The 24,039-nt window shown below is 45.7% G+C and overlaps 5 protein-coding genes across 5 annotated transcripts; 1 reads left to right on the top strand and 4 right to left on the bottom strand.

Moving 5' to 3' along the window:
- Positions 1 to 3,457: 3,457 nt before the first annotated feature.
- On the bottom strand, positions 3,458 to 5,573 carry F5891DRAFT_1070939 (uncharacterized protein; the record flags this gene model as incomplete). Its single annotated transcript, XM_041363290.1, has 9 exons — positions 3,458 to 3,781; positions 3,832 to 3,871; positions 3,896 to 4,328; positions 4,360 to 4,671; positions 4,721 to 4,915; positions 4,966 to 5,012; positions 5,083 to 5,412; positions 5,436 to 5,502; positions 5,565 to 5,573. The coding sequence occupies 9 exons, from the start codon at positions 5,571 to 5,573 to the stop codon at positions 3,619 to 3,621; spliced, it is 1,596 nt and encodes a 531-aa protein (XP_041217854.1). The 3' UTR covers positions 3,458 to 3,618.
- Positions 5,574 to 8,318: 2,745 nt separating this feature from the next.
- Positions 8,319 to 8,870, bottom strand: F5891DRAFT_964684 (uncharacterized protein; the record flags this gene model as incomplete). The annotated part of the gene is made up of 4 exons (XM_041376116.1): positions 8,319 to 8,461; positions 8,529 to 8,652; positions 8,713 to 8,762; positions 8,813 to 8,870. Coding segments are annotated over 4 exons (375 nt in total), but the record flags the coding sequence as incomplete, so codon positions are not given.
- A 1,488-nt stretch (positions 8,871 to 10,358) lies between these two features.
- F5891DRAFT_964647 (uncharacterized protein) lies at positions 10,359 to 10,529 on the top strand (the record flags this gene model as incomplete). Its single annotated transcript, XM_041376113.1, has 1 exon — positions 10,359 to 10,529. A coding segment is annotated over one exon (171 nt), but the record flags the coding sequence as incomplete, so codon positions are not given.
- Positions 10,530 to 17,522: 6,993 nt separating this feature from the next.
- On the bottom strand, positions 17,523 to 18,529 carry F5891DRAFT_1197967 (uncharacterized protein; the record flags this gene model as incomplete). Its single annotated transcript, XM_041368573.1, has 4 exons — positions 17,523 to 17,531; positions 17,581 to 17,675; positions 17,727 to 18,075; positions 18,149 to 18,529. The coding sequence occupies 4 exons, from the start codon at positions 18,527 to 18,529 to the stop codon at positions 17,523 to 17,525; spliced, it is 834 nt and encodes a 277-aa protein (XP_041217851.1).
- Positions 18,530 to 22,181: 3,652 nt separating this feature from the next.
- F5891DRAFT_986929 (uncharacterized protein) lies at positions 22,182 to 23,130 on the bottom strand (the record flags this gene model as incomplete). The annotated part of the gene is made up of 5 exons (XM_041377842.1): positions 22,182 to 22,400; positions 22,550 to 22,565; positions 22,820 to 22,849; positions 22,899 to 22,948; positions 23,032 to 23,130. 5 exons carry the CDS (start codon positions 23,128 to 23,130, stop codon positions 22,182 to 22,184), a joined length of 414 nt encoding a protein of 137 aa, XP_041217850.1.
- Positions 23,131 to 24,039: the final 909 nt, after the last annotated feature.

Raw genomic sequence — 24,039 nt, 5'->3', positions numbered from 1 at the left:
ACTCAGTTGGAATGTTTGCTATTTTAGTGAGCGCATTAGCTGACTTGAGATATGTGATGCTGATGTCCTTACTTAGATTTTTGATTATTTCATTACCCTGGAGACAGAGGTGCGCGTAGTGCGCTGATTATTGAATTATTTGATGACTGTCCCAAAGTCAGAGTGGGTCTGGCACCGCAGATGGACTTTCGTGCGATTTGTGTTCACTGTATCACGATACTTGCCATTTTTCGGCATTGGGATGACATTCACAGGTGAGCTACACATGTTCTGACTCGCTTTTTGTGACAAGCCTCACGGCTGATGGATAGGTGCGCTTCGAACACAGTACTATCCTGGTGAAAGTGTAAGTGTTTACAGCCCTTCAATACCCTAATATTTATAACATTTGTGTAGTGTGTTAGATTTGGACAAGCGTCCACCGGTTAGCATGCACAGTCTACGTTACATTACATTTCTCATCCAACCCTTACGCAGTGTTGCATACCATCTGCATTCTAGCCGCAGAAGGTATGTCATGTCCTAAATGAGCTCCCGATATTGACATTTTACCTCTAGGCTTGCTCATAACGAGGGTTTACGCTTCCTGGAGGAGTAAGCGTCTACTGACATTTCTTATTGTTTTTCCCGTCGTATGTTTTTCGTTCACCTTTCACCATGAAAGGCTTGGTGCTGAACCACTGCCAGATATGTTTTGTGGTCTCTTATATCATGTCGGACACTTCCTTGGTCTTCAATTCCAAAAACACGACCTCACTTGATATACGTTTGTGATGCAATCTTTGATTTTCGTGATAATCATACTCATGCAAGGTGGACAGCGAATCCGGGCAACTGTCTTTTCGTGGGCGGCAGAAACAACATTTGTGACTACGCTGTTCTGTTACTGTACGAACTGGGTCAGGCATCTCGTCTTTCAAAAATGTTCTTAGGCTCATGCATAATTAGTCCTCTTTTGCTTGATGTTGTACATCAGATTCAGCAAGTACGGCAATGTCGTCGGACTACTCCAAAGAACGTTCTTCAACGACTCGGTGACATATATGATCTGCATGATCAGTAAGATGATTCTGTTCGCTCAAACTGGCCCGTGTGCTGACATCCTGCTATCAAGTCGTATCATCGTTTAACATAATTTTGACCATGGCTCCTCCGGTGCGTTGCAGTATACCTGGCCAGCTATCCATGCGCTTATTGTTGAATACAGGTCACATGGATTGCGATCACAGACTCGTGAGTACATCAACTTGAACAACTGCATCACCAACTGATTGTGTATCACGTCACCAGTCCGCAAATTGTCATCCACAGTGTTCTAGCCTCACGCATTCTTTTCAACCTACGAGCGAGTGAAGGACAATCGCATATTCACACACTGACGGATATATCTGAGTTGCAGTTTGGAGAAGGTCAAATTTCAACGGTGGAACATGGTGTTTAATCAACTTTATGTATGCTCCGATGTCTGCGGTTGAGGGCATGTTCCGTTTCTTGCGACTAGATGAAAAACAGCATCCATGACTATGGCATCGTCAAGCATGGTAGACATCAGAATATCGTGACCGGGACAGTCCATGAAGGAAATAGCTCGTTTGTTTATTGACCCATAGGTGAGGAACATTGAACGTTGAGCCCACATTTAATACTAATAAAGAAAGCAAACATGTCAAACCAGGCACTGCGCACTCACCGCAAAGAGCTGAACAAGCCAGGGACTGCTCTGAATTTCGTTCACAGACTTGATAACTGTTGTGGAGTAATGCAGGTGCGAACCGTAAGATAAAGGCGTTCCTATGAGTGTGGGGTGCAAGACTCAAAGTGAACTAGTGATACCCGGCCGGTAACTTGAGACCGACTCGTCCGAAAGTTCCTAGCGGTTACATAATAATATACCGGGGTACTCCCGCGGAAAAACGTCGCATCGACTTGACAGCCATCCTCTCGGTCACGAGTCTAGGTTCGCGTTCAGGGTGCTCGTCTGATATATCCTTGTTCCAATATGCCCATGCCCACTTTATCATCATAAACCAGCTACTAACAACTACTTAATGCGATATTGTGTCTATTCGCACAGTCCGCACCTGCAGCACCCTCAGTGCTTCAAATTGAAGTAAGTACTTGGTGCTTAGTCCTCAGGCCTCAGCCATGGCATCCCACTCTTTCAAAGTCGAACCAAGGCCACCTGATGAAATAGTACAGCTGCTTGACAACTTCCATCAGGGAATTGATGAGTCCTCGATATCGTAGTCACGGGAAGTGTAACATGATTTAATTTCGCTCTTGCTAAATATTAGTTTTTATATGGTGAGCTATTTGAGTTGTACATACATACCCATGGATACCCGTAAATCCAGTTTAAAATGAATGATTTGTGACAATGCTGGGACGTTCTGCCTTGGTAGCCAATGAGAGGTGGTAGCATACACAAGCCAATCATTTTGAGCATTGACACCTTGCCTGTTCTCATTTTGAATTTACAACATCATGCAAGGCCTTCTTGTGGAAAGTGCCCTTGGGACTTATCAACAAATCTAGAATGCCACTAGACTTAATTACAAAACTGTGACATTCGCCCCATGCAGCCGATGAGGGGCGGTAGTACACTTAGTCCAATTATTTCGTGCATTGTCATTTTAATGAGTCCTCGATATCGTATGTAACATGATTTAATTTTGCTCTTGCTAAATATTAGTTTTTATATGGCGAGCTATTTGAGTTGTACATACCCGCCGACAAATCTAGAATGCCACTAGACTTAGTTACAAAACTGTGACATTCGCCCCATGCAGCCGATGAGGGGCGGTAGTTATACTTAGTCCAATTATTCCGTGCATTGTCATTTTACCTATTTATGCGTCCGATTATAAACCAATGTAAGACTTTCTCGTAAAAAGGTACGTTTGGCACTGGACAACAAATGTAGATTGGAATTCAACACCACAACAACGTTGTGACGTACCACCATCATAACATGCAAGGGAAGACAGCGCACTCCTCTCAACTGTGTTGATTGTTCTCAATTTTCCTTATTTTTGTCTTCAAAGCCAGACCAGAGATCAGCATGATGATACATCGACGTACCAGCGTCTTACGGTCTACATTAGCCTTCCAAGCTATGTATCCTTCGAACGCCGTCTGTGCACTTTCCCAAACACCGGAGACTAAGCACAACACTCGCGTCACACCAAGCCAACCACTCACACAGAAAGCAGAGTAACGAACGCTATGAAAAGATTACGACCCCAGGAATCTTCATAACACACCTCGTAGTACTGCCCAGCTTCGATGACGATGATACCCTGGAAGAAAAACTGTATAAACACGCCGACAAGTATTGCGCCAGGTGGCTCCTCAAGAGCGTGTGTGGTCCGATCGGTCACAATGTCGACGGTAGGTTGGCTCGTGTTCAACATGATAATCAATGCGTAAGATGACGAACTGTAGAACTGACTCGTGGCATGGGCGCTTAGAATTCGAATCAAGACTGAGATGTATTCATAATATGGCTGACATTTCGTGATGTGCATAGCATAAAATTATCACAATTCTAGTGGTCATAAGATAATAATATGCGCAAGACGTACTAGTGTAGAAACATAAGGTATGAAGGAAGGGGAGTCACGAGGGTGGTGGTGGCGCTAGTGGCTCAAGGTCTCTCCTATGACGGAGGTCCTCCCAGATTGTGGGATGTTCTTGCGTACAATGCATAAAGAGGTCTTCAAACTTTGGGTTCACTAACGCATCCGGTTGTTCGGGTATCATACCGTTGTCATAGCGATCACTGGGAGAGACAATCAGGACTGACGACATGCAGAACGAGGGTTGACTTACAGGCATCTGCCACAGAAATACCCATCGACTACTTCAGCATCTGGCTAGTAGATCATGTAGACACATTCTTCAACAGATCGCAAATTATCCCCACTCGGTGGGCCAGGCGTCTGTTCCTGAGCAGGCGACGGTGTGATGGAGCTTGGTGAAGTTGGGTTGGAACCAACTGCAGTATCTGAAGGCGTGAATGGAATCGAAACCTCGTCGCTTGCGGCGCCCACTTGACCCGTTGAGGCCGCATCTGTCTTTTCTTGAAGTAGTGCAGGAAGCGAGGGTGAGACTGGTGATGTTGGTTTTGAACCGATTACAGTGTCTGGAGAGGATGGTTTGGGCTCAGGATTCACGTTGACGATCGTATCTTCAGGCGACTGAGTTGACTCTGTGGTCCTTTGTCTCTTGATCCACTCGATATCCTGCACTACTGAACCATCTATGGCAGAATTCTTGCGTTTTAGACCGCTAGGCTGATCAGCCAGGCTACCACCAGCTTGCTCCGTCTCGTCTTCCCCGGTCATATCTACAATCTACAAATAGAGTAGGACGCGACGTCACGGTGTGCAACTTGGGGTGTAAATTGAAAGGCACGAGTGGCGCCGATGCAGTTCCATTTCGATAGATAGTTTGCGACGTAAGTGTATGCGGATGGGTAAAATGCGGTTGCTGAGGGCGATTGGTATTAACCGGGGCTGAAGCAGAAGGCTTGTGTGCAAATTCTGTGGGCGACCTGGCTCTAAACATTGGAGGTGCTGGTGCCGGTGGTGAGTGTGCCGGTGGTGAGTGTGCCGGTGGTGAGTGCTTCCATCCCTGCAATGTAGGAAGGGGTTGCGGAGGTGCATAAGGCTGATACGAGGATTACTTCAAAGTCTAAATGCAGTGGGAATAGGCGTACATTTTGAACACCATCAGAAACCCTCCTTTGAGCGTGTGCTTGATGGGCATGCTGCAGCTGATGAGGTGGCAGGGTGTGCTGAACCTGCGGTCGCATTTGTCGTGAGGGTTGTGCTTGTTGTTGAAATTGTTGCTGTGGTAAACGAGAAGGGTGGAGTCGGGGAGCACCTTCAGCAGATACCCGTCGCTGATGAACCTAAAGATACTGTTATTCGTACTTTGTGAGATTAAATAGAAAGTACCAACATCGCTAGGGGTAGGGACTCTGGGCTGGGCGATTTGAGAGACAGAATCTGTAGTGCGCAATCAGAAATGCTAGAGTACAGAGAATAGGAAATGTCCAACTTGAGCGAAATAATACACCTGAAGACTCGCCACTTTGTGTAGCCATAGCGCATTTGTCCTTGAGCATTTGTATGTCTCTGCAAACGCGACTAGCATATACCCTCATGCGGTCGAGTTCTTGGACGAGATGTTGGTGTGAGGTGCCTTTATTGACGCTGAGAAGGATGTCTTGGTTTTTCCGAGCGAGAGCAAGGCGATCGGTCTCAAGAGTACGTATCCTGTCTTGCATCATTGAGAATTGTTGCATCTGAGTGTTCGGATTAGTCGAGTGGTGTGCGATGCGCTCTTCGAGTATCTGAATGGTTACTGCGAGCCGGCAGTTGTCTTGATAGAGTTTTCCGTTGTCCTCTCTATGGTGGACGATAGGTTACGGTTTGATTTGCCGATTTGCTGCAGCTTATTTCGAAGTCCGATCACTGTTTGTTCTAGTCTTTTGAACTATTTGTTAGTACACCTCAAATATTGCGGTCACAGGAGGTCACAAGCGGTTGTGTACTTACAATAGACATAGTTTGACCGCTCCAGAACTTTAATACCGACCGATCGACCCCAGCCTGACTCAGACGGACTTAGAGACGATGGAACGAAGCCATGGTTCAAATATGCAGCATCGGTAAGCCAGTTAGAACTTGAAGAGTGCAACTTGATATGCTTCTTCAAGAACAGTGCACCACTGCTTCGTTCGCGGTCCGCTGAGTCGGGCCTATGTATAAGCAGTTAGTATCCATTCAATCATACGAACTTTGTTCACATGGAACAAATTTCGGCAGAACCTGCGGGAGCATATTCGATTAACAATGACCATTGAATCATAACCTGCCTGCAGGCATCGACAATTCTCTTCTTTGTAACGACAGAACCCTTGCTCGAATCACCGGCCTCTCGTCCTAACCCCTCACTCTTCGCTTCAAAGCTTCATCATTTGAACCTGCACTGACCCTGCCAGTGCAACGACAGAGTCAAGAAGTTAGCATCATTCTCGCCGATACTTACAGATCAATATCAATTAATCTTCAGTGAAGCTGGTATTGCAAGTCATGTCACGTCCGCGGCAGGCACGACTAGCCAAAATGAATGAGGCAGTGGACACCAGGTCGCAGAATGAACCGGTTGTTCTTTCAAGACTAGCAGCACGCAAATAGATTGAGTGGAGAAATTTGTATTTCCGAATTGCAAAGAGTGGAGTGCTGCCAGAGACAGTTCAAGTGAGTGATTTATGCGAGAGAACTCACTATCATGAACTACTATTCTAATATATATAAGCACGGAACGTCTGATCCCGCGGAAGCAATTCGCGTCTACCACACGTGCGCGCTCCAGCTGAGCGCCACCCGCTTTCCAATTGTTCAATCTCCGTGTCTCCTATGGTCTCCTTTTGAATCCCAGCCGCACTGATATATCTCTTGCTGTCTCTGTTTTCATTTTTGGTGGGACATGCGCACCACCTGAAGATATTTCATCAACGCTCACGTGATCACCACCACAGCCCCTACGCTCTCCCCTTCGTTTGCAAAGGCGAGCTGCTCTGAAAAATCAGGCAGCCCGAGGAGACAACAGTCCCAAGGGCGGACAAGAAAGAACGTCTGCTGAATGGGTGTTGTGCGCGAAAATTGAATTAGGGTCTCGTACTGTCATTAGATTAGAACCGACAAAACATAGAAAGGCAGACATGCGTAGTACATACGTCACGTAAAGAGAACACGTAAAAAATTCAATACGAGCGTGATTGAAACGGAGAAACGAACAAAAAGGATGAATCAATTGGCCATCAGGGAAACGTAATTCATTACAGAGCGCTACAGAGCGCTCTGTAGCACAATCCAACCCGCTGATGCTGTCATGGCCGAATTAAGGATCATTGGCATTAGCACGTGACGGCGATGCACAGCAGATAAAGAGGATGATATGAGCCCAAAACGAGATGGGTCTCAACTGCTTGCCAGGAGCGGGAGGCATCGCAGACGTTGGGGTGGCCGCAGGCGGTTGATTTTGAGACATCCGGCCAAATTGGCCGTGCGAGGGCTTGTGCTGCTGATGTCTATCGCGTGCCTTATCAGATTCTGGTCGTGGCCGAGCGACAAATAGTGCCTGCACAGATCATCAAACCTCTGATCGCCAAAGATGTGGCACGAGGGGACTTACTTGTTTATCCTTCATCCCTGAAACTTCGACACAGATTTAGAGAGAGAACGAAAGTTGTGTAAGATGGCGCAGAATCCAATCACCTGGGCAGAAGTTGTCGGCCGCGGGTACCAAACAGGAAAGTTTTTCCCAGTCAAACGACGGGCCGTGAAAAGGCGCTAGGACCCCTGATAGTCGGTAGCCGTGTCCTGCAAATGCATCTTTGTGCGCAGCTAAAGTCAATTCACCGTCAGTCGACAACATACATGTGATAGAAGGGGCAGGGGTTGACACATTCAAATTATTGCCTATGCAGGCGGTGCCAGCTGTACGAAACCATGAACTGAGACGAGAGCGGGGCAGAAAGAACTACAAAAGAAAAAATCAGCATGTTGACATCACCCACTAACAACCGCGTAGATAGAAGGCTGCTCGTCAAGGACCCAGGGCTGCAAGATATTGAGGATGTGGTTAACGAGTCGGGGATAGGAAACAATGACATACAGCCCATTTCGGGGAACCGAAGCTCATCGCACCGAGCTATGAAGAATGAATATTAATATTAATAGAAGGTGAATGCTATACGCTAGCATCAAACTCACAATTGGGAGAGACTTTGATACCAGACTTGCCAAGGGAGCGGTACTGAACTGTAGACATTGGGAATATCATGATATTAAACTCAGGCTCCTGTATTTAAACGAATAACTCAGCTTGTTGACATGGATATGTATGAATTACAATCAGTATTGATCATGCCGCAATGCGGCTCAAGAAGCAACTCCCGAGATAGGCTGGGCATGGCATTGCATCAAAGATGAGCGAATGGCTTCAATTTTGGATAAGATTTCACTGGTCGATGTCGATCGCGAGCAGTACTCGGTGTGTTTTGAGACTTGACAACGAGGACAGCAGCAGCCTACAGTCGGTCGGTCGCACCATGTTTCGTAATCACGCTTTCCACGTAGCGTGACGTTTCCTGAATCACATTAGGAGCCTTGGAACTTGAAGAAGAGAGTAACTTTCTCTGGCCGCTTTCTCGCAGACGTCCCATATCGGTTTAGCGCCTTGATCGTAAGTTCATCGATGATCTCGACACATTCTGTGGGGAACAGATATGACCCGCTCGGCATTTAGCACCTCTGAAGGGCTTCTGACTTACGTAGTGCTGCGCCGTGGTTCAAGATGTCACATACTGCATTAGTTGCATGCCGAATATCAGAGAATTGCGCGACGGCAATGGTGCTCGGCAGAACGGGGGCTAGACGCAACGCAGCTATAGCAGAATGGCAAGCCACGAAGGAACATCAGTAACTAAATACACACAGACACCCTCCGCCCACCTTCCGTGATAATTCCGAGGGTGCCTTCTGCACATATGAACAACTTGGTGAGATCAAAACCTGCCGATGACTTGCAGGCGCGCTGTCGCGTCTTGATCACTTCGCCCGACGGGAGTACCACTGTCTTAAAAACATCCTTCATAAGCCAAATGATATTCTCAGCATAACTGAAAAGCTCACTCACGATGTTAAGAATCCATTCGCCTCTTGCTGCTCCATATCTGACCGCATTGGCTTGAGAAAGTTTGTAAGATTTCTTTGGATTCTGCGAAGTTCTGACTCACTTCCAGAGCACCCAGTTGAGATCATGCCACCTATCGTGGCACCGCGACCAGGATCAAGCTAGCAGCGCGTTCAGGCCGTATACCAATGCGAGAAGTGAACGACGTAGGTGCCTTGCTCCTTTCATTGATTTTTTCCACCACCGGTTCTAAGACACGGAAGACACTGTCGAGCTGTTCACATTGTCAGTAGGCCTGTCTTGGGATGTCGTACAACTGACCCCTTTCTTCATGTATATAACTAGCGTTCGTCCGCCTTGGTTGCCAACGCTAAAGAAGTGAACGTCCCTGGTTCCATGAACCCTCGGTGGTGTCTGAGTGGAATAGTGACACTCTTGAAACTTGAATGATGATTTAAACAGAGGGATGGAAAGGCGAGGTGGTAAGGCGACATACTCAGTTAGATTCATGATTTGATACACACTATGCCACGATGACGAGAGACCAGAGGGCTAACACTCCTTTTTGCCCAAAAGTGTCTGCGCCATAGGCTGATTAATAGGACTCTCCGAGTGCCTTTGAGGTCACTGCCCATGCAAAATACCTGGATTCCCGGGAGCTATTAGGTTTGTAACAATGTATTAGACAACGCGACACGCACCCCAGCCAAGGGCTGCAGAAACTACAATGGAGCCGATCTTCCTCCATCAGTCCTGCAGCTACAGTGTTTCTGGTGCTACTCACAACGGCCCATAGTATGACAGCAGTGACATTAGATGCCTCTTCACCTATGTGTACGCTTGAATCATAACCACCTGTTGGATTGTCAAATGAAATGTGAGCGACAAGGGACAAGCATCCAGAGGGGCGCCAATAGACTCGATATGAATGTGAACCCAGATAGCCAGCCGTCCAGCGACAACAATTATGAGATGGAGATGGACATAGTAGATATCACTACGTATCTGGGTTGTGAGCAGACAATCAGAAAGTCTTCCACAACTTTGGCCCTCCAGCTAGCATGCGATCGACATGGGCTGGAAGAATTCATGTTGCTATGCTATGTAGCAGTTCAACATTGAGTTCGAGCATCCAAATTGCGCTGGGACTGGTTGTGATATGGGCACCTGCCATCGCGGCGATGTGTCGTCAACATGATCAAAACCTGTAGTAAGGTTGAAGCGACAAAAAATGACTGGTTCGACCACTTGAAAACGTACCGTGGCTGGTATCATTGCCACCATCTGGCACAATTGTTAAACGTGGACTTGAGGCCCAAAATCTTATCAACAGGCCGAATTCAAGCCGCGGCGGCAAGCAGCTTCAACTAGTATAATAATCATGATTGAAGTTCCCTGTACATTTGTAAGTAACACTTGCATACTCTGAGGGATGGAAGTATGTACTTCTCCGGATTGTTGACACATGCGAAGAAAGGCATCTCCGAGTATGCATGGAACAACCCTCCGTGGTAGTGTGCGAGCAAGGTCGTTCAAAACCTCCCTCATAACTTGACAATTATCTGTAGTCCAAATCACGATATCAGTGAATCACCTGCCAGGTCAGTGATATTTTCTTGTCCTTACCGAGCGCTAACAACATATACTGCGTGCAGTTGCGATTCGCACTGTCGTCAGTGACCTCATGGCGGTCAGTAGACGGCGACTTTGATTACATACAGTTCTGGTACATTATTGTAGACTTTTTCGAATGCCCCCCCGGTCGAGTCGCGCAGCGCAACGTTGATCGGCTCCTGGCGTGGTGGACAAGGTATGTCTGATCACAATCCAACAGCTTTCGTTGAACTAACCTAATTTATTAGAAAAGTATTTGGAACTAGCCAGCGTGCAGACCTCAGTGATACGGCAAAGGCCAAGATGTCCGTCAATGCTCTCACATTGCAGAGGGCGCGACTGGATGATGCTCGATTCCGGAGTAGTTCACGTCTGGTGCTAGCATCAGTGAACTGATGGATAAGTTAGAAAGTTACATCGATCATTACAGTACCATGTTTGACCTTGTAGAGGAAAGGATGGTTCTCCATTTCTTATATACACTTGCGATGTCAAAGATGCGTGTGAAACCTAGTATCTTCCATATAACGGGAAGGTGTTCACTGAGTGAGCGGCAGTAAATTTTCATCCTGCTCGTAACTTTGACGCCATTTCCAGGAGGGTTATTGAGAAAACGATCTAGCATGGGCCATTGTGCAAAGCCCTGTAAATTCATGTCACAGTCATAAAATCTGAGCGCGATGGGAGCTTACAATGATGCCTTCAACCACAAATAGTGGAGATGCACTTCCAAGTCAATGAGTAGGGAGCCTGAGCGAGATCAACCAGGCTAGACATTGATAAGACGGACATGGAAAGGAGGGTTCTCCATTTTCTTATATACACTTGCGATGTCAAAGATGGAAACCTAGTATCTTCCATAGAACGGGGAGGAGTGAGTGGCAGTAAATTTGCATCCTACTCGTAACTTTGACGCCGTTTCCAGGAGGGTTGTTGAGAAAACGATTTAGCATGGGGCATTGTGCAAAGCCCTGTGAATTCATGTCACGATCATGAAATTTGAGTGCGATGGGAACTTACATGATGCCTTCAACCACAAATAGTGGAGATGCACTTCCAAGTCAATGAGTAGGGAGCCTGAGCAAGATCAACCAGGCTGGACATCGATAAGACGGATGTGCAACCAAATAAATACAAATAAACCTATCCCAGAGTGACGGTAATTATGCATAGCATTGGATTGCCATTGGATATAAGTAGTTAGTCGAGTGAAAGAAAGACTCGGATCTCAACGAAGGAATTTCATTTAGAAGGAAAGGGGGTCGTCAAACGTGTCCTCATCCTCCTCGTCTCTCTCATCTGCATCTTCCAGCTCTTCATCACTAAACTCATCATCGCTTTCATCTTGTCCATCATCGCATTCTTCATGACTAGTACCATTACTGAACTCTTCCTGGTCCCCGTCATCTTCGTTAACAATATCCATGGCATTGGTTGATATTGCTGGGTCAAAGTCTCTGATTATCTTCCGGGACATTAGCGGATATCCGACACCTAAATCAGTATAACGGATGAACATGTCCCGGTCAACAAATCTGGTTGTAAGGTTAAGGGTCGATGCGCCACAAGAAACATTCGCACTCACATCCCAACGTAATGCGCTTCCCAGTCGTCTAACTCTCCCTCAGCACGCGCTAATGATTTTCCAAAGCGAAGTGAGCTTGTACCGCGTCCAGAAGCGAATGCAGGGATTAAGTGAGCTCCTCGAATCACTTGCGAAGGATTGAGAAACCCAAATGCATCCGAGTCAGATTCATCCACAAACGCAAGCTTTGGAAGACGAGCATGATTCATGCCCGATTGATGATTCTGCAATGGAGCCAGCCATCTGACCCACAGAATTTCGAGGAGTTGCTTTGCAGGCCGGCCGCCATCATTGAGCCAGGTTTCCGTGTGATAGATACCTAGTACACGGGCGTACCAGTATGGGTGACTAGGCGTCGTCTCCCCCGAAAGCACCATGATATCGCCGTGAGTTCTAGGATTGATGGTGTCAGACTCACGTCTGAGGTCGTACGTAGTGTGATGAATTCGCATGGTTTGAACTGAGTAAATTATGTTATTAGGAATAATAACGGAGTTGTGTTCTTCGTCTGTGAAAGTATGATCGCAATAGCTTATGTCGAGCTTCCGCAGCCTGAAAAGGATGTGATCCTTAAGCTTTGGTATGAAGTTCTGTAACCAGTGTCAAAAAGTGTAAGGCACATCTGCACTGAAATGTTACTTCTACCTTTACGGCCGGATCATTGTTATGTTCGCGAAGGAATGCGAATAGATTAATAGGACTGCTTTGATTAGTCGCGATATCGTGATGGGTTCTAAAGGATACCGAAGGGGGAACTTCATCAGCGGGTGATCCGTTGTTAGCGCAGGCTATGGCTCCTGCTTCTGCCACCCGTCGAAGTACGCGGCGCCTGCGCTCGTGCTTGGCCAACTGCGCCGGTGTAGAGAATCATGCCTCTCATGGCGTGATATGGTAATTTTCACCAAGGAGTATACAGCACGAACTCATAGCATTACTCTGTGCGCTACCCGCAGCTATCTCTATATGAGGCGCAGCTTTCCCACGCAACGCGCGCCATGCGCGCACCATTCCCACGCTTCACGATGTATACGCGCGCGCGCGTTCCCGCGCTTGCGCGCCCTATAGCGCCAGCCATCCAGATGCATCCATCCACTGTCCACCAAGCTCCCTAGTATGTATATTTCCATTTCCTTTATTAGCATAGTTCCACCTTTATTTTTATCATAGTTTCTCACTCATATATATTTTTACATACCTACTTGGTAGCGCTTCGGCTCCACATGAGCGCGCTTAGGCGCGCTATATAAGCGCTAGCAGTACATACTACACTGGACCTACTTTTCCTACTTTTCACTTACTAGTTACTACCCACTTACTACTTAGCAGAATATAGTAGAAAGCTATTCCTTTACATTTTGCACTCTTATATCTCTTATCTTGCTTTATATCACTACTTAAGCTTAGTTTCTCATTTCCGCATACGCGCGCGCACTTTCCCGCGCTTCGCGCTAATACGCGCGCGCGTTCCCGCGCCTTTGTACCTTGCGCGCTCCTGCGCTTTCTCGCGCTTCGCTTAAGCGCACACTTCTAGATCCTTGCTGCACTCACTTCCCCTATAGGGTCGAACGCACTTGCTTCTCAAGTAACGCAGACTAGGCAGCGCGCGACCTTACAACTTTTACAGATACAGTCAGGAGCTTCTTTTGTTCCTCATTGTATAGTTGTTTCTACACCGGGGTGTCTAATTTGTTAGTTAGAGGATAAAACGCCTTTAAAGCTCTGTGAGCCAGTTCTCCCTAAGCAAACATAACTTGAGATAGATAATAAGCATGCATCATATACGTACTATCTGAGTAGTGAAAGAATCCGTGCTCCCAAAGAGCCTAATGGTCCTCACGTAATCGCCCATTGCATGAAATTTGTATGTGCTAAGGTTGAACGACTTTAACCTCGCACCGCTTGATTCTGAACGAGTGGTATTAGTTTCAGAGCATTGAGCCAACTTTCGGTGGCGAGCTGCTTTCTCCTTCGGTAATTCCACAGTATCGAAGGCGGAACAGGTATCGCGTTGAAACTTCCACAATTTCTGAGAGAGTTTTTTGAAGGTCGCTTCGAGAAACGTCAGGGTAGACTCCGAGTGAATGCGCAGCTTGGCAAGCGCATGCCACTGCGCAAATCGATATAGCAGAGATTGTATGGCTCGATCATGCTCGGGGGGGAACAACTGCTCGAAAACTGGAATAGCACACTGACGACAGAGAATATAACAATGAGCCCAATGCAGACAAATGAAGAATACAGACAAGACCTGTAATATATCTTCGAAATCACGCGCTGCCAATCTCTTCATTTCGGAGGTATTGTTTGCAAACGTCCGGATGACGCCATCACCGAACGTAGGGACCTGGCGAAATCTAAGTGAGATTGAGAGTTGACGACCTGTGGTTAGCAAGCGACAGCACTTCGTACGAACTCTGCGCACCGGCTGTCAAGGGTTGCAACCAGCTGGATTCCTGTAGGAAGGGCATAGAGAAGCCGGATAAGGTGTGTGAATAGCGATTTCCAAGTGCCCAGTTCACATTCATGCATAAAGTCGACAACGAGCATGCGGAACGTGTCAAGGCCGAGAGGTCCAAGCTTTTGGACAAATCGATTCTACAAGCAGCGAGTTTAATCCGATCATAAGGTGCGAGGAACCATCTATGCTTACCACGGTAGGTACCCACGAACCCTCTCCGAGGGTGTGTTCAATTTTCACACCATCTACAGTATTTCCCCAGTCGTAAATAAATTCACGCGCCTGTACGACCCTATCCATAGCGTATACTCGGAGTTTGGACATACGACTTTTCATGTCTTTCAGTAGACCGAGAGAACTAAATAAACTTTTCGGCGTAATACAACGAGGGCATGCACACGAGCCCATATCCTTGATAGTCGCAATTAAAACCCTGCAACTCATGAGTAATCTGACAGTATTAATCAAGGCAATGGAGTACTTCTCTGGATAATCAGCCGAATACGTAAATATTCGGGGAAATATTCTCCGCAGCACACCATCAGCACATCTCAGAATGATGCCGTGACGATATGCATGAACAAAGTCTTCATCGAGTAAAATTTCCCAGCATCCTTGGAACAACTCCCTGCGGCAGTGTGTGTGAAGCGATGCCATGCTGCTCTTCGATATGCGAAACAGGCCGCTCAGAATATCCTTGACATTGTCAGGAAGCTGACAAGGAAAGTTGATGTAAATCACAAGAATAAATGTCTCATCATGATAGTTAGGAGGACTTACTGAAGGTAAAAAGCCTACTAGGTGGCATGCTCCGGATTCAGGCAAAGTCCGAGCGTATTTCGTCAGATTTCCGAAATAAAGGTAAAGCGGCCAAGCTTTCGCAGTTCCGAAGTTTGCCAGGTGAGTAGCGTCAGAAAAGAACATGAGACCGGCTATGACGCGTTCTAGTGAACAGCCGGGCTCCTTTGGCAACCTCTGGACCTCATCCTGAGCTTGCAGCCAGGCATCAGAAGAGTAGAGCTCATCAAAAATTCGCTCCTGACGGCCGTCTAAAGGGTCCTTCCATAGCCGCTTAAATGGCAAAAGATGGAATGCACCCGCTTGTACATCTGCAAACGCAGCACGTATTACTTCAACGAGAGGCCGATAATGAAATCCGGGGATAGTGTACGGCTTAGGCCCTTCCTCCCTTGACTTCGTCGGGATGTCGATAGTGACAGTGGTCTCAACCCAGTCGTCGGGAAAAGATATTTCCTCACCACTTCCATCCCTGTCCAATTCTTGTAAGCTCCTTTTCACCGAAAACCTGTCAAGGTCCTTGACGTCATAATCGTCGGCTTGCAGAACGTCTTTGACAAGGCGCTGGACCTCAACTTCTGATTTTTGGTGGCTGCCCGAGTTCATCCAGCTCATCAGACGATAAACAGACATATTAGGAAAGGGGTAGGGTGGTGGAAGAACCTTTGCAGGTGTGTCAGGTTCTTGCACGACTGTCGGACATGATCTTGAGAGTAACGAGGAGGGAAGGAATTTGTCCGGCTCAAAGGAGGGACGACGAGGGTATATCCGGCAGAGTCCAAATGAATCGAAAGCAGTCTGTAGTGTATCTCTTAGCTTTAAGATGACACGTTGAATCCTGGATTGGGGTGGAAGTGATAGAACGTTAGCATTGTCGAGATCCTCAGCCGAACGCTCCATGTCGTTGAATTGCCTTGGAACACGTCTCTTAGAAAATATTATGGGTTCTTCTGGTATAGTAAGTGTCAATAAGTAGATATCAGATGCGGTGACTCCAAAGTACGAACATGTGGCATCCGTGTCACCGTCAAAACTGTTTCCAAAGTCCTCTAAGTCCATTGCAATATCAACATCGTTTTGTCCCATTTCCAAGTCTGTCTCGTTGAAGGGGTGCTGCGACTTGGAGACCGCGAGACTCGCGTGGGCATCATTTGATGTACCGCGACAAGCTGTGATAGACTTAAGCCTTGCTAGGGTTTTACAAGAGGCTATCGGTTTAAGATGGACTCTTGCCACTTGTGAAGGCCTCACTGGCAAGATTCTCTGTTGAAACAAGTCGAGAATGTTAAGTTTTGAGTCCAGTCACTACGGTGGGGAAGCAGATCAGCGACTCACTTGCGATGTGTTCAATGTTGACGGGGTCACGGTGGGAGCTAAATTTGCCAGAGTTGCATCTTTCGCTCGCTGTAGTCTCCTCTGGCTTGCAATAATGGTGGATCTCTTGGAAAAATTGCAAGAGGCACGATGCCTATTGAGTCCTCGTTTGTCTGTTGCCCGCTCCCAAATGCAACCTTGAGCTCCGCAAGATACCATCGAAAAACACAGAAGTAGAATCCAGAGAGTCCCTAAGATTTGCATGGTACTGGCTAGCACAAGTACTGACTCAGACACTTCAACTCGTTGTCAGTGACTCATCCATTATCCAGGAAAGCAAGGAAGTGATCAGCTCGACCGCATTTGTTTAGTATGTACGCAGCCGCCGCACTACTGCCGCCATTTGTTCAAATTAGTCTTAATGCTGTACTAAAGATCCCCGGCAGCCCGAGGCCGGCCCCTTGAGAGAAGTGCACTCATCAATGCGTGCCATTGGTTTGTGTACAATGTTTCTTATTTGGCAATCTCCCTGCAGCTCTCAGTCATGAAGTTCATTATGGAATAGTTTTTCACTTCGAACCAATCGAAATGAATCCTTCCGAGTCAAGTTATCGATAACAATATGCATCAGGGAAACGTAATTCATTACAGAGCGCTACAGAGCACTCTGTAGCATTCTGTAGCACAATCCAACCCGCTGATGCACTTCGAACCCACAGATATACCCCAAGCGAAACCTGGCGTGCATGTGCTGGCGGATCGCAGGGAATAGTACTGACAACGATGGCCATGATATGAAACTATCAGTGTCATATTTGACTCTACCTACTGATGATGATCTGCACGTATTGCACTCGCATGAAAGCATCGCAGTGCGTGTCCTGCTGTGTTATCTGCAAAATCAATGATAAACTGGGCGAATTGGTATAGGAAACAGCATAGAATTACAGAGAGGACGGAGTGAAACAACAACACTTCGATCCCAAACATTACAGTAAGAAAAACAATGCGAGTTCTTCTGTAACACTTGACTCCATTATATGGTTATGTTATCTGTCAGACAAGATCAGTACTATCATAAGGTGATCAATATAGTGATTACTTGAGCTTCAACCACATCGATAGAATCTCTTGGTCTTGAATGAACCAAACGGGCTTCTGCCGAGCCGTGCAACTTCGACTTGTCCAATAACATGCCTTGTCAGCGTTCGTCAGCAGGGACATCTCCAGCTAGAGAAAATGACACACGAGCAGTACCCTCAAAACGATCCAGATGTGAGTCTGCGACAGCGAATGACATGACATCTTGGCTATATGTGGCGATACCTTGACTCATGCTGTCTGGGACCCGATTCTTCTTATACTTGAAGATTTCTCCAATTGAGGTGTCCAAAGGTTCTGAGGCAGCGTTTGCGTATACTTCACCTTCATCCTCAAGAACCATATGAAGCAACCTCAAGCGTTGAGCTGTCGCATTGATTTCGTGAGCTCTTGCCAGAGCACGTACACGCCTGAATTCAACCTTGGCGTGCATCGTGACGACAGCTTGAGCCACGGCTTGAGGAGACAGTTGTTGCAAGTCACGCTCAAGCTCACCCTAGTATGAAAGTGGACAATAAGCAATGCGCGAATACACATAGATAAATACGTCTAAGGACTATCTGACTCACAGGATCATCGGGACACAATTTATTTTCAAGAAAGAGGGAGTCGATTGCGTCGGCAACATCCCTCTGATAGGGCTTGGGGTCCGTTTTTGCGCGCTTCACAAAACGAGATAATTGGCGTAGTATTGGAGGGGGGGTTATAGGTTCAGTTATACCATCATCAGATGAATCATATGTAGAGTCAAGTGACCGTGACCTTGCACGTTTCAGGGATTTGTCTATATGTCGTGAGGGAGAATGACTCGACGTTGTGCTGTCAAGAGCAGGGGGGCTATCCTGCTTGAGCCTGTGCGAAAGGCCAGTAGTATGTAGTCTGAGTTCATCCTTGTCCTCAGAATCAGGAGTAGATCCCCTAGTAGAGTTTGGAGGAGTGTGGAAGTTCATGTTGTTCCATATGCTCAGTATAGGCTGGCGAGCAAGTGGGAGACAACTGAGTTTGAAAAGCTGTCAGAGGCGCTTTTGAATGACATAAACTGCGATAATAATATAAATTCATATCAGTAAAAGGTAGACTCGTGCTTTCTCACTTATGGCAATCCGGAAGTTCGCATCTACATGCAGTTCCAATACCAAAACCAATGTCACCGCCTGATATGGTAATTTGAAATGGGAATACTGACGGGGCGGGCTAGGATGGTGCTTTCCATTCGGCGGGTCTTAATGTGTGGGAAAAGAAGTTAAATGAACACTGTTACCCAGAGGTGTGGCGTGAGTGACCCAGTGAGACTCTGACTTGAGTTAGCCTGTGAAAAAGAAGTGCAGGTCAGTCACGGTAACTTAAACTGTCACAATTGCCAATTACCTGTAAGGAGCTTGGTAAAATAAAAAGACCCCTCTTGAGATTAATTGGGGGGTTGCTGCAAGGAGTGGTAGTCACCTTGTATGTGAGACTATCAAGAAAAAATATTTAATCTGCTATTCTCAATGGACCATGGAGGTGGAGGGTCTTACAAGATGATCCCAAGACCATTCCAGGTCCATAGCTGTAATTTTAAGGCAAGGCTCTTGAAGTAGGGCTGTTCACCGTATCCCCTACGATGGAACCCTATGGCGCTGTAATACAATTGCCATATCCGTACTGTTGGCTATTTAAAGCTTGAGTTGACGGTACGGGGTATGGGGTATAAAGGACCCGTATGTTGCTGTATTTGTATGGGCATATATGGCCATAATGTGGTGAGTACGGGTTTGTTTATCATCTACAAACAAATTGATACATGTAGTAGCCATACATCTTATTTTGAAACAAGTCGTTCTGAACCCGATCCTCACTATGCAAATCTTCAAAGCACTGGTAAATTGTCTACTACAATCTATAATCAGTTATATGCTAATATTTCTCCAATCAACTAAGGTAGGCGTCATGCGGATTCTACAAACATCACATGATGTGACATGAGTGTGACACGTCAATGCTAACTACGCCGAGCGGATGCCGAAGAGGATAAGTAAAGTAAGGTAGATGTCGAGCGAATGGCGAGGAGGATAAGTAAGTAGGTAGTACTGTAGAGTGTGCATAATACATATACAAATGCAGACATTAGACTTTGTAAAGATGTGGCTTTGGCAGGGGGCTTTGAATTGAATAGTATGTGTTCTCGGCACCTGAGAAAGGGACTCGCGAGAAAGGCTTGCTAACAATACTCAAAGCTGCACCATTGGATGCTTTGCTTGATGCACTGCAGACATCATCTGCAACATGATCCTATGTGCCGAGTTTGATGTGAGCTGTTGCAGCTTCCGAAGTTTGGTTACTTGAACTTACTTCTCACATTTTCATCATTTTTTGCAGTGTCCGAGCTTGTTCTTTGTTGCTTTGATGCCCACCATGCATTCAGGCCTGCAGCACGACATTTTCACCACTGTGGTTTGTCAACCATGCCAACTCGGGGCCCTCAGACGAGCCTGTCGGCTTCACGACAGCCTTGCATTTCGGAGTCGACGAGCTTTGACCTCCACTAGGACATCAGGAAAATGGAAATCCATAGAAATCAAGTTAACTAATTAACAACTGCACTTTTGCAAATTCTGCAAATATCATAATCTTCGCAAAGGCTTTTTCTATCCATTGTCATTACAGATTGTGTCCTTGTTTCCTCGTTGATTTGTTAACCTTTTTTCTGTGTTTTGTCACTCAAAATCATGCTTTATCACGTGATGTTCGTAGGATCCGCAAGACGCCTACCTTACTTAGATGACCATCTTTCTTCTTCTGGGGTCTCCCTCTATGGATTCTGGAGAGTTCTTCATTGATGTGCCAAAGGTTCAGAATGTTTTCTGCATGGTTTCCTAACTCTCTTCCGACTCTTCGTGTAGCATCATTGCTGGCATATTCTGCATATTCTTCAACAGGCTCCTACCAACCATCGAGGTAGGTCCTGACCTGTCTATTGTTGCCGAGATACCCATAGCCTGCCAGATTATTTGTGCTTGCTGGACGGGTTTAGGCATCATCGGTACATTTTACTGTGACTGTTCTTTGTCTGTTATCCTCCTAAATTTGGATGTTTGAAGTTATCTTGATATGCTTGTTAGCCAAGGCCACAGTAGGCTGTCATCTGGCCTCTTTCACGCTCGGAACTTCGATCCCTCATTTTCAGGATGAATGCCTGGGTGGTTGTTCTTCATCGGTATATTGCTGGTATGATCACTATTACTTATCACAAATCATACTCAATATTACCACAATCTATCAAAACAGCCTGGTAAGATGTTAACATTATTATCACAGTGGTATAGGGAGCTGAACCATGTCTCAGCATATACATTCTCTGGTATAGGAATGAGTACACCAGATGAGACTTGCATTGCGACTGGATTGGATGATTGCACAGTGTGGTTGTGGGATTGGCTCTGCAGTGCGGCCGAGACTCGTACCATATGTTGTACTGTACCATCAGCATTTTTTTTCAACCATAATATACAGTTACATTGGGACTTCGTACAGTTGACAGATGTACACTATATGGCCGTATACCGTATACAGTAAGGTGAACAGCCCTATCTGGAAGCTCATTCCAATGAGCATTATGTGATTCCAAGGTCCTTGAGAGTTTAAACCATTTCATACAATGCAGTAAAATTTTCATAAAATTGCAAACATGGCTACAAGCATCTACATCTACATATTGTAAGGATGGAGTGATTTCCAATATGGGCTCTTGTCTATCATCAATAAGAGCTGTTACTGGTTCTTTGCCAGCCAGGCATACCATCTTCAGCCACTTGCTGACATACCCGCGTCCGTAATACCCATATTCATCAGAGAATTGATGAGTCCATGATATGGTGGCTGTGAGAACTACAGTAGGATATCATTTTGTTTAGGCTAACTATGGGTATGTATACCATGATAAATTTGATTTATCAGTACGTAGCAATGTATGTCTGAAAATTAAGTTTCCTATGAGGAGTTCACAACAAGATCACGACATTGTGCCATCGCAGCAATCCATGTGCAAATTGCATAATTAAGTCATTTTTGTTGACTCATACCATATCCCTTCATTTATGTTTTAAACTACCTAGTAATATAAGACTTTATCATGGAAAGAACTGTTGGCATTTGTAACCCAATTTCTATTCTTATGAGAGTTTCAACCAGTGAGGTATGATAGTGTAATTAGGTACCATTTGTTGAGCAACATCATATTGCCTCATTTTTATTTGACTTACGAAATCATATAGATCGATTCAAATATTGCGTGAATTACAATGGCATCTAAGGTCATGCATGTGACCAACCCCAAATCATATGAGCAGTGCAAGTGGTTGAAATTGATTTGTCATTATTTGTTCATTGTTTGTGCAAGGACAGAAAATTTCGCGCAAGTTTCTTTCAACTTCGTTTTACTGCTACTACCACCACCCTCTCAAGCGTGGTGAATCTCCTTGAGATTCCTCCCTTGTCCTTTGTGGTGGTCCCTCCCTGGCCCTTCATGGTGGTCCCTTCCTGGCCTTTTGGATTTCCTCGTTGTTCCCTGGTCCTTTGTGGTGGTTCCTCCCTTGTCCTTTGTGGTGGTCCCTCCCTGGCCCTTCATGGTGGTCCCTTCCTGGCCTTTTGGATTTCCTCGTGGTTCCCTAGTCCTTCGTGGTGGTTCCTCCCTGGCCTTTCCTCACGGTTCCTCCCTGGCCCTTCATGGTAGTCCCTCCCTGGTCTTTCCTCATGGTTCCTCCCTGGCCCTTCCTCGTGGTTCCTTGCTGGCCCTCCCTCATGGTCCCATCCTGGCTCTTCCTTGTCACCATTCTCTTTCCGCTATCTTTCTTTTTTATTATATATCATGTAATTACATATGTATTCAAATATAAATAAAATTGATTTTTATTGAATTTTATCATCAAATGAGTGCTAAGAAACAATGAGTGGTGACAATCTGGTGTTTTAGGTAGTTCTGTTAAACTTACTCCAGGTAGTATCAATCTGACAGATACCATATAAATTTTATGTTAGATAAAGCTTTGCAAAGCTTTATATTGTTGGGTCGATTAGTTGATGCTTCAGAGTTGTAAACCTCCCTTTCGTTATGGCATTTCATAAAAGTTTATATGAAAATCACGGAAGCGTCTTTCCTCTATGAGGCCAAACATAACAATGTGATTGTTGATAGCAAAATTACGCTACTTCTTGTGATTATGTACTATATATTGTTATTTATTGCTATGTACTTTCCTCACGAGTTCACTGATGTTACCCATGGGGGTTGCCTATGGGTATTGTATATAAAATCGTAGAATTAGAAAAAATAAAACACACCTAAGATACAAGTGCAAAGACAAATGTAAAGGGACAAGCACAAACAGGATCTGATCAATAATATTCCATGACAGTTGCTGTAGGTCAAGAATCAAATCATTGTGCCCCATGCATGCTGACATCCTGGACTTACCACAGGTCTACTAGCAGCAGCATTGTCATAGTGGATTTTCAGCATGGGGAGGACATGTCCAGTGACTAGGATAGGGTCAGAAGATACAGTGATCCCCATGTCTTGCAAGAAGGGATAATTTTAATAGTCTAGTACCTGTACAAGCAGTCAATCAAATGCATGGAAAGATGAATGTGTTACTTACAGAACATTGGTTGGCCATAATTGAGTTATTGATGCCAATGCTGATATGTGCCAGGCAATCTCAAGGGTTCTTGGAAGAAAATTAACCATTATTGGTGAGAGTCTGGGAGGAAGTCTTTGTGTATAACATCGGTTGGGTGTGATAGCATGCATTTCTGCTGGAGTAACCTTGTCCTAATCCTTTGATCCAACTTGAATGCCAATGATGTTTGGAATAGTCTAGTGGGCAACCCCAAGCTTTCTTGAAGTAGTCCTGCACTTGCACTGAGAGAAGCTGTTAATATGAATGTGATTTGTATGAAAACCTACCTTGACTGTTATATTCTCAAACTCAAAGTTTCCAGCATTAATAGCAACCAACACTTGAATATTTTGAGGCCTGGCCGGTGGATGAGCATGACAGAAACACCCTTGAAGAAGTTCTTTAATTGCCAGAACTGCGGGGAATATGGGTGGAGGTCTTTGTGAGACTGACATTGACTTGATTGCCACTAGGGATATGCACGGGTTTTCAAAACCTATGCAGGTCACAGGTGTGGGTACATTCAGGGTATGGGTGGGGGTCTGGTCCTAGACTACCCGTACCCCTACCCATACCCTTGCCTTGGGTTGACACATGAAAACGAATATAGACTTTATAAAAACTAAAACTCTGCTACTGTACAGCTGTCAAACTCTAATTATACTCACTACGTAGATTTATGAATGATAGTTAGTGCTCCCTACAGCCTACACACCATGCAGCTCAACTTGCTTTCGAAAACTGTCAAACGAGTCACCAAATTGACTGATAAGGCCCAAGCCGCTATCGAGGAGAAGCTTGAT

This window comes from Suillus fuscotomentosus (genome assembly GCF_016647785.1).
Source record: "Suillus fuscotomentosus strain FC203 chromosome Unknown F5891scaffold_137, whole genome shotgun sequence".
Classification (NCBI taxonomy): domain Eukaryota; kingdom Fungi; phylum Basidiomycota; class Agaricomycetes; order Boletales; family Suillaceae; genus Suillus; species Suillus fuscotomentosus.
This window is presented reverse-complemented; position numbering and strand designations above follow the sequence as displayed.